The 14580-nt window shown below is 38.4% G+C and overlaps 1 protein-coding gene across 1 annotated transcript; it reads right to left on the reverse strand.

The window, feature by feature from the left end:
* Positions 1-12721: 12721 nt before the first annotated feature.
* Positions 12722-14091, reverse strand: LOC107592880 (transcription factor HES-5-like). Its single transcript, XM_016282457.1, has 3 exons — positions 14061-14091; positions 13608-13682; positions 12722-13494 (listed from the first exon to the last, which is right to left on the reverse strand). The coding sequence occupies exons 1-3, from the start codon at positions 14089-14091 to the stop codon at positions 13229-13231; spliced, it is 372 nt and encodes a 123-aa protein (XP_016137943.1). The 3' UTR covers positions 12722-13228.
* Positions 14092-14580: the final 489 nt, after the last annotated feature.

The following is a 14580-nucleotide window of genomic DNA, read 5'->3' on the forward strand; positions in this document are numbered from 1 at the left end:
TCAAATTTTTGGTTTTGATAATTTAGAGGCATTAGATATTTGTGTAGAGGCATTAGATATTTGTGTACCAAATGATGCACCTTTTTTAAGGCTAAAAGAACATTGTTTACCGCACTGGCAATATATTCGGAGAAAAACTATCTGGAGCAGTGCAGGCTCCAGACCAGCCCTTCAGAGCAGTGCAGTCTTCAGCCCGGCCCCTCAAAGCAGTGTCAGCTCCATACCGGCCCCTCAGAGCAGTACAGGCTCCAGACCGGCCCCTCAGAGCAGTGCCGTCTCCATACCGGCCCCTCGGAGCAGTGCAGGCTCCAGACCGGCCCCTCAGAGCAGTGCAGGCTCCAGACCGGCCCCTCAGAGCAGTGCCGGCGCCCTACCGGCCCCTCGGAGCAGTGCAGGCTCCAGACCGGCCCCTCAGAGCAGTGCAGGCTCCAGACCGGCCCCTCAGAGCAGTGCCGGCTCCATACCGGCCCCTCAGAGCAGTGCAGGCTCCAGACCGGCCCCTCAGAGCTGTGCCGGCTCCATACCGGCCCTTCAGAGCAGTGCCGGCTCCAGACCGGCCCCTCAGAGCAGTACAGGCTCCAGACCGGCCCCTCAGAGCAGTGCCGGCTCCATACCGGCCCCTCAGAGCAGTGCAGGCTCCATACCAGCCCCTCAGAGCAGTGCAGGCTCCAGACCGGCCCCTCAGAGCAGTGCCGGCTCCATACCGGCCTCTCAGAGCAGTGCAGTAAGTGTATGATTCCTGTCTGCCCTTGGAGTTCAGAGATCCTTAAACAACTAGATTTTAAGTAGTAATACTTCATTTTTCGAGTATAAAATCAACAGTCTTCTCCAAAGGAAAGATCTTCGGGCAGCTGGTCGATGTCTTCTTTGTGCAGACATTGCAAACACTGAGGAAAACCGTACTACACATGTCGTAGGGTTGTTGAGTTAGTGATGCTATGAGGTGTTGGTTTACCTGTCAATAAGAGGCCAATAAGAGTCTATTAACTACTACTCTACTAATAAATATTCTTTGCACAAATGTTTCATTAAAATGTCTCCAAATGGATAAAAAGAATCCGAGATCAGGAAAAAACCATAGACGCTGGTTCAGTGGTTCGCTGCTGGGGGGTGTTCTCAATGAATTCACATGATTCATGGGTTCACAGAGTATGACAACGTATGACATAATGAAGCCTTGTTTACTGAAAACATGTTACTTTGGTAGTTTGACAGTGCTCCGAGTCACTGGTTCAAAACAAATGATTCCCAAAGGTTTAGAAGCATCACTAAGCACTGCTTTGCGTCCCAGTAAAAAGTTCCTATTGGGAACTCAGAATTTCCGACGTCCGAGTACAAATGGACTGCACTATTTGACTTTCTCCCAATCTCCCAATCAGTCTTGGTGGGTCTAAAGTCTTTGGTGAGTCCTTTTAACCAACAATATTGATTTAAGTGTGCTTATAAAAATATGCTTTACGATATCTAAGGCATACTTGCGCCTCGCTGATGAGGCTGTGAGGATATTAGTCAAAATGTTGTAGGTGTTGTCTAGTAACAACATACAAGTGGGATGGGGACATTTGTTATTTTGAATTTTTTTCATTCAAGACAAAGGAAAAGATACCTTTATTATTGATAAAATGACAATAATCACAGAAGATGTCAGACGTTCAGTGGATTGTTTTATTTTGCAGCAGAAATCCATTCACTGAACTTCAAAAACTTCCATCACCTTCACAGAAGGACACAAATGATCACATGATCAATTAAAAAGACAAATGACAAGATGACAAAGTTTATCATGAGAATATAAACCTTTACAGAAGGAACAATCACAGCTGTATACAGTACAGGAAAGATTCAGAGAACAAACCTTTTTACTTTTGCAAACTCTTAAAATAGGGAGATTCTGAATATGATCTATTATAGACCAAAGTGGAAAACATCAAATATGAATCAAAGAATATTAATGATTATCAACTCAGATGAAATCAAATGTGAGCCCATTTTGAGCTACTTTCTATAAACAGCACTAAATTAATAATGTTGCAAGATTCTTGCCATCATATTAATATCAAGAAATTATAACATTTCATATAAGATGTGCTGTGTAAATTGACTCTTTATCAGCTTTTAGAACAAAACTTTACTTTCAGAGTAGTTTTCAGATTATAAATGGCCTTTAAAATAATAAAGAAAGTGTTTACTTCACATCAAATGAAGAATGTAAAAGTCAGTGTTGTCTAATATAGACGTCAGTAAATGTTCCCCTCTGGAACTCGATATGAAGTCTTCATAGAAGATTGAATCATCAGAGCACTTAGCAGTACAAATATCTCTTCCAAACTGGAACTCATGAAACACTTTTCCTCAAAAAGAGAAACTGAAAGCATAATAGTTCACTGAGTCTTGTGCAGAGTTCAGTCTGAGTCTTTAAGGCTCTACCAAGGCCTCCAGATGGAGCTCATGTTGACATGCATCTCTTTGCTGAAGGTGTTCTGGTCTGGCAGGACACTTTCCCTCCTGTTCTGCTCACATGAAGTCTGCAGCTACTGGAAGTGCTTCAGCAGTCTTCTCTGGCTCTCTGTCTTCATCTCATGTTTGGACAAGAAGTGCACAATCTCACGGACACACCCGGAGAAGACTTGATTGACAGCATGTGAACTGGTGTTGTGGCATTGCAGGAGGTTGAGCGTCATCTCCAGGATATCTGCCAGAAGACACTTGAGCTGCTCGATGCTGCTGTTGATACGATGTCTGAGCATCTTCTCTACCATTGGTTTTCTCAGCTGCAAATGAAGACAGAAAAGCATTAGGAAAGTGTCTTTCAAATAAGCCAATGATTGAGAAGAGCAGTGAAAGCTGCTGCAGTAATGCTGCTGTAAGTAGGATATGACTGTACCTTGTTGTTGAGAGGGAGCTGCTCCTTTGAGATGATTGTAGGTGTCATGTCTGGATCTCTGTGCTGTAGATCTCTCTGTTCAGAGTGAGTCTGATTTGCACTGGCTGCAGCTCCTCTATTTATACTCCCAAATCTCCATATGAATGTGTGAGGCTTGAGCTTGTTGGAGTTTCTCACAGTTTGGAGCCAATGGAAGAGCTCAAACAGACAATGAGGGATGTGGACCCCCACATGCTCAATGATCCTCCATCAGGGGCTCAAAGGAGCAGCTGGAGGGAGAATCTGGGAAAGTGCTGACCTGTAGAGAGCTCATGTTCACATCAATGTCACTGAAGCATTTCATGACATCAAAAAGTCATGGCATTCTTACACTTTGTGATCTGAATTACTCTGTGCTTTAAACAAAGCAGTGATTTGGTTTGCATTCCATAGTTTAATATCAAACTAAAATATTACAATATTTTCTTTTATATAAAACTCATCACGTTTAGGTCACGTCAAAACATAACAAAATGAATAACAAAATTAAGGTTAATCAATAAAAATCAAACTGTTGAAATGTTTTCTTATTTTGGGCAAACAAGTTCTTACAGTATTATTTAAACATGGATTTATTTATGAGGATTTGCATGAAGAGCAACATTTTAAGTCTTCTCAAAGAAAGTGCAAATATTTAGTGTCATAATTTATGATATTCAGCATTATCATTGCTGGCATAACGTCACTCACACACGATGGGCTCCAGATGAAGCAGATGTGTGTGTGTTTGTGCTGGTCAGTGTGAGTAGATCTCATGTGAGGTTCCCACACTGACTCTCTGTGTTCACATCAATGGAGCACAAAAGCATCCAGAGTCCTGAATGGAGCATTAGTGACACTGAAGACTTCAACCTGACGTCACCAACCATCTGGAGGGAAACGTCCTGATGCACTGAGACATGTCCTGACTTGATGCAGGAGTCAGTAAGTTATCACCTTCTGATCAGAATTATTATTATGCAATGAGAATATGCAAAAATATGGATATTAAATTTATTATTGAATATGTAAAACATCACTTTTTAATTGCTTTTTAGCAGCAAATAGATTTTAGTAACATTTTAGTTAAACTTGTGAGGCATGTTTGTTTAGATGACAAAAGTATCTTAAGCGCCTGATGCAAAAGCTTTTCAGTTAAAAGTTCACGATGCATTCAGAAAAATAAACCGAGATAGTGCTGGAATTCTGTTCATGCCGCTGATGACATCAAACCAGCTCGTCAAGCTCATGCATGTATGTAAATATCCATAAGTGTGTGTTTGTCAAATCTTGAGCTTGTGTTGGGGTTTAGGATGCTAATGACACTAGAACTGTGACTCTGTTCTCCAGAGTTTCCCACACACACACAACAATAGAAGTGTGTCTATTCACATGATAATGAGCCTTAATGCAGGACAGATTCCCTACAAGCTTTCTCACGCCTCTGATGCTGAAGATTTGTTGACTTTGTACATGAAACTGAAGATATTTTTTAAATAAAACATTTAATTATGTTCTTTTCATTTTGGAGTTAGATTATCAGTGTTCAGTATCAAGTTGAAATAGTATTAAGTCCAATCCATTGATGTTGACCTCTGACCTTTGGTCTCTTAGTGGAGTTCCATTGCCTTTGAGAGTTTTTGAGTGAGTTCAGTTTCTCATACTCTGTTCATTCACTCAATTCAAATATAATGGTAGCCTACTGTATAATTTTCCTCCAGTAACAACTGTAACTTAAAAAATAAAATCACACGAGGAATGTGGGCCGCCACCCGCTCAGTCAAAGACACTGCTTTCCAATACATATTTAAAATTGACTCTCAGTCACACACTTCTAGAGCTGCTGGAGTTACAGAGACGCATGGATTCACACTCATTCACACATTCGTTTTCAAGTTTTGAGAGTATTTAACACCCCTACCCACCCCCACAAAAGCAGCATGGCAGTGATCCACACAGCTCTGGCAGTGTGTGCACACATGTACGTGTAACCATTCATCCACATTTGAACAGAGTGGACAGTGAAATTGCTGTAAATACAGACTGATAGGAAAAAAAATCAAACCTGCTTTAAAGCACAGCAACACAACTGTAGCTGTATAACTTTACAATAGCAACACTGCTTTAACAAAAAAAAGCAAAGCAGCAAGACTTATTTGACATCAAAACAAAAATGTTAAAAATGCTCTCTAATCGCTCTCATGGTACTCATGGTACACCTATTGTTTTGTTTTTTAAAGAGATGCACAACATTTCTTCTGTGGCTTTATAGGTACTATTTTAGTTTACACAATTTTGCAAAATTGGACAATATTGTGTCTAATATACAGTATACCACAATATTAACTTATCGTTGAGTTTTTGTAAATAAATATCACATTTGCAACTGGTCAGTGTTCAAAAATGCTGGGAAATCACTTCACGTAACCTCACAGCAGTAATAACTGATATGCTGTCTAAAAATAAAAAAAGGTCACATTTTTTTAGAAGAAAAACAAAAAACCCATAGTCACGACTTTCTAGGTCAAGGCCCTTGATAGAAATGTAGTGGAGTGAAAAGTTTGATATTTGTCTTTCAAATGTAGTGAAGTTAAAGTCATAAGTTCCCTGAAAAAAATTAAACTAAAGTAAAGTACAAATACTCAAAAAGTGTACTTAAGTACAGTAGGCTACACAAGTAAATGTACTTTGCTATTGTCCACATCTGTTGTCTAGTCACAACATACATTCTCGGTCGTTTGTTTTTCTTTGTTTTCTATGTAACAAATAATCAGTTATTCACTGGCATGACTAATTATAGGGACAAACTGTTTACCCCTTATAAAAAATTAACCATGGTTTTAGAACAAATAAATAGAACCATGGTTACTATAGTTAAATCATGGTAACCGCAAATTAACCATGGTTTAGTTGAACTAGCCATAGTTTAACCATTGTAAAACTGTGGTTATTCAAATGGTAATCAGTACACCAAAAACACATGGTTACTAAACTTTTACTACAGTATAATAAAACCATGGTTAATTTTCATAAAGGACCTGTCTCTGTCTCTCTCTTCTGGTGCTGTTTGCAATGTACATCCCACTAATGGACTAATTAATTAGTCAAGATCTGTGATACAGTTTAATGAGTGCCTTTAAAACCTTCAGTTTATAGCTTTCTCTTGATAGACAAATTGAGTCTGAGAGTGAAATGATGTGTGAGAGTGTTGAAGAAATTATTGTAACTACTGTGTGTCCAGTGTGTTTTTGGGGAAAACACAGAAAAACTAAGTCGGATGGGGATTTAAGATAAAATTACAATAATCACAGAAAATGTCAGACATTCAGTTGATTGTTTTATTTTGCAGCAGAAATACATTCACTGAACTGCGTTAGACTTTTAAAACTTCAGTCACCTTCACAGAAGGACAAAAATGATCACATGATCAATTAAAAAGACAAATGACAAGATGACAAAGTTTGTCATGAGAATATAAACCTTCACGGAAGGAACAATGACAGCTGTATACAGTACAGGAAAGATTCAGAGAACGTTGAGAACCAACAAACGTTTAAATCTGAATCTGATCTATTACAGACCAAAGAGCAAAAAAAAAGAAATATGAATCATAGTGTATGAATGATTATCATCTCAGATTAAATCAAATATGAGCCCACTTTGAGCCATTTTATATAAACAGTACAGAACTAATAATGGAGCAAGATTCTTGCCATCATATTAATATCAAGAAATTCACTCTTTTTCTGCTTTTAGAACAAAGCATTAGTATCTGAGAAGTTATCAGATAATAAATGGCCTTTAAAATAAAGACAATGTTTCTTTCACATCACATGCAGATGTATCTTAAAGTCAGTGTCTAATGTAGATGTCAGTAAATGTTCCCATCTGGAACTCAACATTAAGTCTTCATAGAAGATCGACTCATCAGAATTAGGAAAGTGTCTTTCAAATAAGCCAATGATTGAGAAGAGCAGTGAAAGCTGCTGCAGTAATGCTGCTGTAAGTAGGATATGACTGTACCTTGTTGTTGAGAGGGAGCTGCTCCTTTGAGATGATTGTAGGTGTCATGTCTGGATCTCTGTGCTGTAGATCTCTCTGTTCAGAGTGAGTCTGATTTGCACTGGCTGCAGCTCCTCTATTTATACTCCCAAATCTCCATATGAATGTGTGAGGCTTGAGCTTGTTGGAGTTTCTCACAGTTTGGAGTCAATGGAAGAGCTCAAACAGACAATGAGGGATGTGGACCCCCACATGCTCAATGATCCTCCATCAGGGGCTCAAAGGAGCAGCTGGAGGGTGAATCTGGGAAAGTGCTGACCTGTAGAGAGCTCATGTTCACATCAATGTCATAAACAAACACATGCCATAGCCTACCAAGATTTTAGTTAAAGCTGCAGTCCGTAACTTTTTTTGGTAAAAAATGATCCGAAATCAATATTTGAGCAAGTACATAACCAGCCAGTGTTCAAAACTGTCGCCTTACTTTAGCCCGATTCACAATGGTTAGCTTATAATAATGTTTTCTAATTTGAGGGGTACGGGTAGGTTTTCGCGGGAAATTCAAGCATGGCACTGCATCATTACGTCACCTCTGTAAACATAAAGAAGTTGTCCCGGCTACTAGGCTATTGCATGTAAGGATTCTGCAGGTGGCCGGTCGTTTATAGCCTTTTCTCACAGCAGCCAGAATAATTAAATGTATCATTTTGATGGCGGATTGTAATCCATAAAGGATTATGTGTTTATGAAACACATGTGAATGAAATTAAATTATATTCCAGTTATAAATGTGCTTCTAATTACAGATAGCCTGGGATTACAACGATTTGTATTTGAAAGAAAATCAGTTAGAAGGGAGCATAATTTGCTTTTTGAGTTCAAGGAATTTCTTAAAATGAAATTCGAAGAGTATGACAATTAGACTTTGCAGAAATTGAAATCAACACACTAATACACACTATAGGCCTACTCATAGTCACCAATGCTGATGTTGTTAACATTAATCATTTGAGAATAAAGTATAACAATAATAATAATTTGAATGGTTTGATGTAATATTTTACAGTTAATATGAGCTAACCGGTCTTTAGATTGAATTACCGTTGGTAGTGAGATTTAGGCTATGGTAATGCTTTTTTCCTCAGTTGGTCAGAACAATAAACGTGGCAGACTTGTTACTTACTTGTTCAGATGGCAATATCTAGTGAAAATTCTTATTTGGGTCATATTCCAAGACATAGGCTAGAATCTGTGATTGCGAAGTACAGTAAATGCGGTGACTGACTGCCACACATGCTCTTCAGAACATTAGATTCATCCGCGCTGGAGCCGTGCCGCCGCACAACCCACGCAAGCTAGATAATTCCGCACACAGCTGCAATTCCAATTTTTCAAACAGAGATGGCGACAATAGGCAAAAGTTATGGACTGCAGCTTTAAAGGGGTCATATGATGCTGCTAAAAAGAACATTATTTTGTGAATTTGGTGAAATGAAATATGTTTAAGCGGTTTGAGGTTAAAAAAACACAATATTTTCCACATACTGTACATTATTGTTTCTCCTCTATGCCCTGCCTTTCTGAAACGCGTCGATTTTTACAAAGCTCATTGGTCTGAAAAGCGAGGTGTGCTCTGATTGGCCAGCTATCCAGTGCCTTGTGATTGGTCGAATACCTCAAGCGTGTGACGGAAATGCCTAACACTCCAAAGAGAAAGGAAAAATTGAAATCGCATCATATGACCCCTTTAATATAAAAGAACATTTTATGCCTATATAGTAAAACAACACAACAGTGTTCATTTTAAAAACGTGCAAAGCAATGACATTTTTAAAAGACTTTAAATGTATAACTTCTTTTAGCTGTAAATTTCCATATGACTCTCTGACAGTTTAATTGTTCATGAATAAAATCAGCACATGCGGCTACAGTTTAAAATCAGTTAAAATGCTGTAATGATGCAGTATTATATGTAACAGGATATTCTGTTCTGTAGATCAGTGGTTGTAGGCTACCTGTTCTCAGGTTTGTGTTTCACACAGACACACACACACACACACACACACAGACAGCGGTTCACGGCATAATGTGGACCCCGATCACACGCCCCAATGCTCCTGGAGCTGGTGGAGCCACAGAGACACACGGCGTCCCACAGGACTAACATAGCTCTCAAACACTGACATCTTTGCTGTGTGTCACACAGAAGCTTTTATGATGATAGGCTGAAATAATTGTTTGTGTAAAGTTAAAAATATACTTTGTTTAAAAAATCTGCAAGACTGCAAGATTTGGTTTGATTAAAAAAAATTAAAATAACTGCACAGACATGCTTCACATGATTTCAATTAAATGAATCAGGGAAAGCATTTGAAAGCAACCTTCGATGTTTTAATAGTAGGCCTATTTGTCCATCTAATTATCATGTGAATAGACACACTTCTATTGTTGTGTGTGTGTGGGAAACTCTGGAGAGTCACAGTTCTAGTGTCATTAGCATCCTAAACCCCAACACAAGCACCAGATTTGACAAACACACACTTATGGATATTTACATACATGCATGAGCTGATAAAACACCACAATAATCCACAAGTAATACACACAACTCCAGTCCTTTAATTAATGTGTAGTGAAGCAAAAAGTTGCATGTTTGTAAGAAGCAAATCCATTAAGACATTTTTAACTTCAAACTGTTGCTTCCGGCAACAATACAAGTCCATAATCCGTAATATCGCTTCCTCCAGTAAAAAAGAAAAAAGAAAAAAGCTGTCTTGTCTGAATTAGGAGAGAAATATGCACAGATCAAGCGCCATTTACAAAACAAATCTAAACAAATTTGTTGGTGGATTTTGCTGTGAGAGAACAACAGGGGATGGACACTTTTCACTGGAGGAAGCGATATTATGGATTATGGACTCATATTTTGTCCACAAGTGACAGTTTACAGTTAAATGGTTTTGCTTCTTACAAACACACAGCTTTTGACTTCGTCAGACTTTAACTGATGGACTGGAGACGTGTGGATTATTGTGATGTTTTTATCATTTAGACTTTCATTCTGATGGCTCCCATTCACTTCAGAAGATCCACTGGTGAGCAAGTGATGTAATGCTACATTTCTCCAAATCTGATGAAGAAGTGAACTAATCTACATCTTGGGTGGCTTGAGGGTGAATATATTTTCAGCCAGTTTTTGTAAGAATTATTCCTTTAAACCTAAACTGGAAATGTATTTTGCTTTTGACATTTATGTCTTTAAAATTCAGTATACGGACTATAAAGATGGAAACTGAACCCGTGCTGAAATGTGTAATTCTTTACATTTCTCATTGTCTTAAGAATTTTTTTTAGAGCATATGTACTGTGTCCTGTTTACTAATTCCCAATAGCTGTAACTGCAAAATTCTTGAATAGACCATCTTGTGGGAACTTGAAATGTCCTGCATCCCCACATTCATAAAGATGAATATAAGTGACCTTAGTAGCAGATGGCAGTGACGAGAACATCCCATCAATTCACTCATCAACACACTATTGTTCAAAATTCGGAGGCCTCTGATTGGCTGAGAGGAGAGAGATGTGAGTATAAATGGAAGCTGAAGATGAAAGATCCATGAGACACCAACTCCTGTGAGGAACATTTCACACTGAAAACCCTTCAGTCAAAACTGAGCTTGAACTTCAACACTCAGACCAACAGGAATCAGTATCAGTCATGGTGACCTACATGGACATGTCTTTCCAGAGCAGCATCAAGACCCAACATGTGCAACATGCAAGGTAAGAAGAACTTCAGGAACAGATAGATGCATAAAGAGCTTCAAACAAAAGCATCAGTATTTTATCTGATTTTAATATTTTAAATGCACATCAACTGACGTGATTGTGGTGTTGTTTTCAGATGTGTTCTTACGTGTTTGGAGAGAAAGTGTGGCAACAGTTTGGAGAAGCTCAAGTGTGCTCTTGGAGAGTATCTTCAGAACGGCGTCCACACCTCAGATCTTCTGGAGAGGGCCGTGTCTTTCATCACCCTCAAAAGAGTTTTACTTTCCTATGACGGCTACTCCAAATATTCCCGTGACATCCTGCGTCTTTTTCCTGATCACACAGAGGATGTAGCAGCGTTATGCTCTGAAGAATGAACATCACATGAGGATCAAGAACAAAAACTCACATAAATGACTCTTATGAGAAAGACTGAACATAAAGAAGACTTCATCTTTTTTGAAAATCTCTCACTATAGTGCCTTTAACTTTGTATTTATAACTTTGTGCCTTAATGATTTTTACATTTACATTTATTTCTTGCTCGAAAGAATGTTTTTATATTTGTGTTTTCACAAATGCTCGGTTTTATGCATTATATTCATAATTATTACACTGCAATATATTTTTTAATAGTAGTGTTTGTAAGTGAATGATACTTTATGCTGCTTTTTGTTTAAAAATGCATGAAGAGATTTAAACCAAAACTCCTTTAATTGGAGTAAATGTTGTTCTGTTGTGATGCAACAATTATCTCAAGCCAGATACTGGATAATGACTTCAAAAGATTGAAAATAAAAGTTGTTTTTTTACTGCAATTTCCATTCAGTGTCTTATTTGATGTGCATTATGAAGGTTTCCTGCTCCATAACCGGTCAGATTACCACATTTAGCTTTTGTTTTAAAAGAGGAGACCAAATTTACATTTACTTACATCAATACATTCCTATACATCCCATGAATATATTTTGTGTTTCTGCTCTCAGTTAAAACAATAAATGTTTTGAACACTTTGCTGAAATGCATTTTAAGTCAGTGATTCCCGATCAGGAGTTTGCGTACCCCAAGAGAGCGAGAAAAATGATTTCAGGTTCCAGCATTAATTAAGAGTGCTGACTGATTCTATGGCAATCAGAGCTTCTAATGCAACTGACTCAATGACTTTAGCAGTTGGCGCCATTCCGCAGTTTCGGGTAATACGTTCTCCCATTCTCCCCAGTATTACATAAGTGGACCGTCTTGGTATATCAAAAGTCTTTGGTGAGTATTTTTCAACCACAATATTGACTTATGTGTGTGTTTATAAAAATATACCAATGCTTAGCAATATCCAAGGGACACTTGCACCTTGCTGATGAAGTTGTAAGGAATACAGCACCTCTTCTGGTGTTGTTTGCGATATACATCCTACTTATGGACTAATTAATTAGTCAAGATCTGTGATACAGGTTAATGAGTGCCTTTAAAACCTTCAGAATACAGTAACTGTATATTCAGTATACAGTTTTCTTGATAGAGAAATTGTGTCTGAGAGTAAAATGTTATGTGAAAGAGTGTTGAAGGAATGATTGTGATTACTGAGTGTGACTATTGCCATTGGCATGTATTTTTGGATGAGTTTTTGTGGGAAAAACGTGGAAAATGGGATGGGGATTCAGGATACGATGGTATTAAAAACCACAGAATACGTAAGACATTCAGTTGATTGTTTTATTTCACAGAAGAAATACATTCACTGAACCTCTTTAGACTTTTAAAACGTCAGTCACCTTCACGGAAGGACAAAAATGATCACATGATCAATTAAAAAGACAAATGACAAGATGACAAAGTTTGTCATGAGAATATAAACCTTCACGGAAGGAACAATGACAGCTGTATACAGTACAGGAAAGATTCAGAGAACGTTGAGAACCAACAAATGTTTACAAACCCTTAAAACAGGTTAAATCTGAATCTGATCTATTACAGACCAAAGAGAAAAACATCAAATATGAATCATAGTCTATGAATGATTATCATCTCAGATTAAATCAAATATGAGCCCATTTTGAGCCATTTTATGTAAACAGTACAGAACTAATAATGGAGCAAGATTCTTGCCATCATATTAATATCAAGAAATTCACTCTTTTTCTGCTTTTAGAACAAAGCATTAGTATCTGAGAAGTTATCAGATAATAAATGGCCTTTAAAATAAAGACAATGTTTCTTTCACATCACATGCAGATGTATCTTAAAGTCAGTGTCTAATATAGACGTCAGTAGATGTTCCCATCTGGAACTCAACATTAAGTCTTCATAGAAGATCGAATCATCAGAGCACTTAGCAGTACAAATATCTCTTCCAAACTGGAACTCATGAAACACTTTTTCTCAAAAAGAAAAACTGAAAGCATAATAGTTCACTGAGTCTAGTGCAGATGTTCAGTCTGAGTCTTTAAGGCTCTACCAAGGCCTCCAGATGGAGCTCATGTTGACATTCATCTCTTTGCTGAAGGTGTTCTGGTCTGGCAGGACACTTTCCCTCCTGTTCTGCTCACATGAAGTCTGCAGCTACTGGAAGTGCTTCAGCAGTCTTCTCTGGCTCTCTGTCTTCATCTCATCTTCGGACAGGAAGTGCACAATCTCACGACACACCTGGAGAAGCATTGATTGACAGCATGTGAACTGGTGTTGCAGGAAGTTGAGCATCATCTCCAGGATATCTGCTTTCTCCAGCTTGGTATCAGGCTGCTGCTTGAGGAACTCTGGAGCCAGAAGACACTTGAGCTTGAGTTGACACAATCTCTGAGCATGTTCTCCACCCTTGGCTTTCTCAGCTGCAAATGAAGACAGAAAAGCATTGGGAAAGTGTCTTTCAAATAAGCCAATGATTGAGAAGAGCAGTGAAAGCTGCTGCAGTAATGCTGCTGTAAGTAGGATATGACTGTACCTTGTTGTTGAGAGGGAGCTGCTCCTTTGAGATGATTGTAGGTGTCATGTCTGGATCTCTGTGCTGTAGATCTCTCTGTTCAGAGTGAGTCTGATTTGCACTGGCTGCAGCTCCTCTATTTATACTCCCAAATCTCCATATGAATGTGTGAGGCGTGAGCTTGTTGGAGTTTCTCACAGTTTGTAGCCAATGGAAGAGCTCAAACAGACAATGAGGGGAGTGGACCCCCACATGCTCAATGATCCTCCATCAGGGGCTCAAAGGAGCAGCTGGAGGGTGAATCTGGGAAAGTGTTGACCCGTAGAGAGCTCATGTTCACATCAATGTCACTGAAGCAGCACACACTCATCACTAGAAACACATGGAGTCAGTGAGCACATGTACATCACTGTGAACTGAAGCATCTCATGACATCAAAGTCATGGCATTCTTATACTTTGTGATCTGAATTACTCTGGAGCCCATCATGTGTGAGAGATGTCATCGCAGCAAAGATAACGCTGAATATAACACTAAATATCTGCACTTGTGTGAAAAGACTTGAAATGTTAATCTTCATGCAAATCCACATAAAAAATGCATATGTATTAAAAAAATTTTTTTTAAATAAAAAAGAACAAAATATTTGAACAGTTCGATTTTTATTGATTATTTTCATTCATTTTGTTGATTTGACATGACTTAAATGGATATTGTATACAGTTTTACATAAAATAAAATATTGCAATATTTTAGTTTGATATTAAACTATGGAATGCAAACTAAAACACTGCTTTGTTTAAAGCACAGATTTTTGCACTGGCTGCAGCTCCTCTATTTATACTCCCAAATCTCCATATGAATGTGTGAGGCGTGAGCTTGTTGGAGTTTCTCACAGTTTGTAGCCAATGGAAGAGCTCAAACAGACAATGAGGGGTGTGGACCCCCACATGCTCAATGATCCTCCATCAGGGGCTCAAAGGAGCAGCTGGAG

This window comes from Sinocyclocheilus grahami, unplaced genomic scaffold (genome assembly GCF_001515645.1).
Source record: "Sinocyclocheilus grahami isolate Dianchi unplaced genomic scaffold, SAMN03320097.WGS_v1.1 scaffold160.1, whole genome shotgun sequence".
Classification (NCBI taxonomy): domain Eukaryota; kingdom Metazoa; phylum Chordata; class Actinopteri; order Cypriniformes; family Cyprinidae; genus Sinocyclocheilus; species Sinocyclocheilus grahami.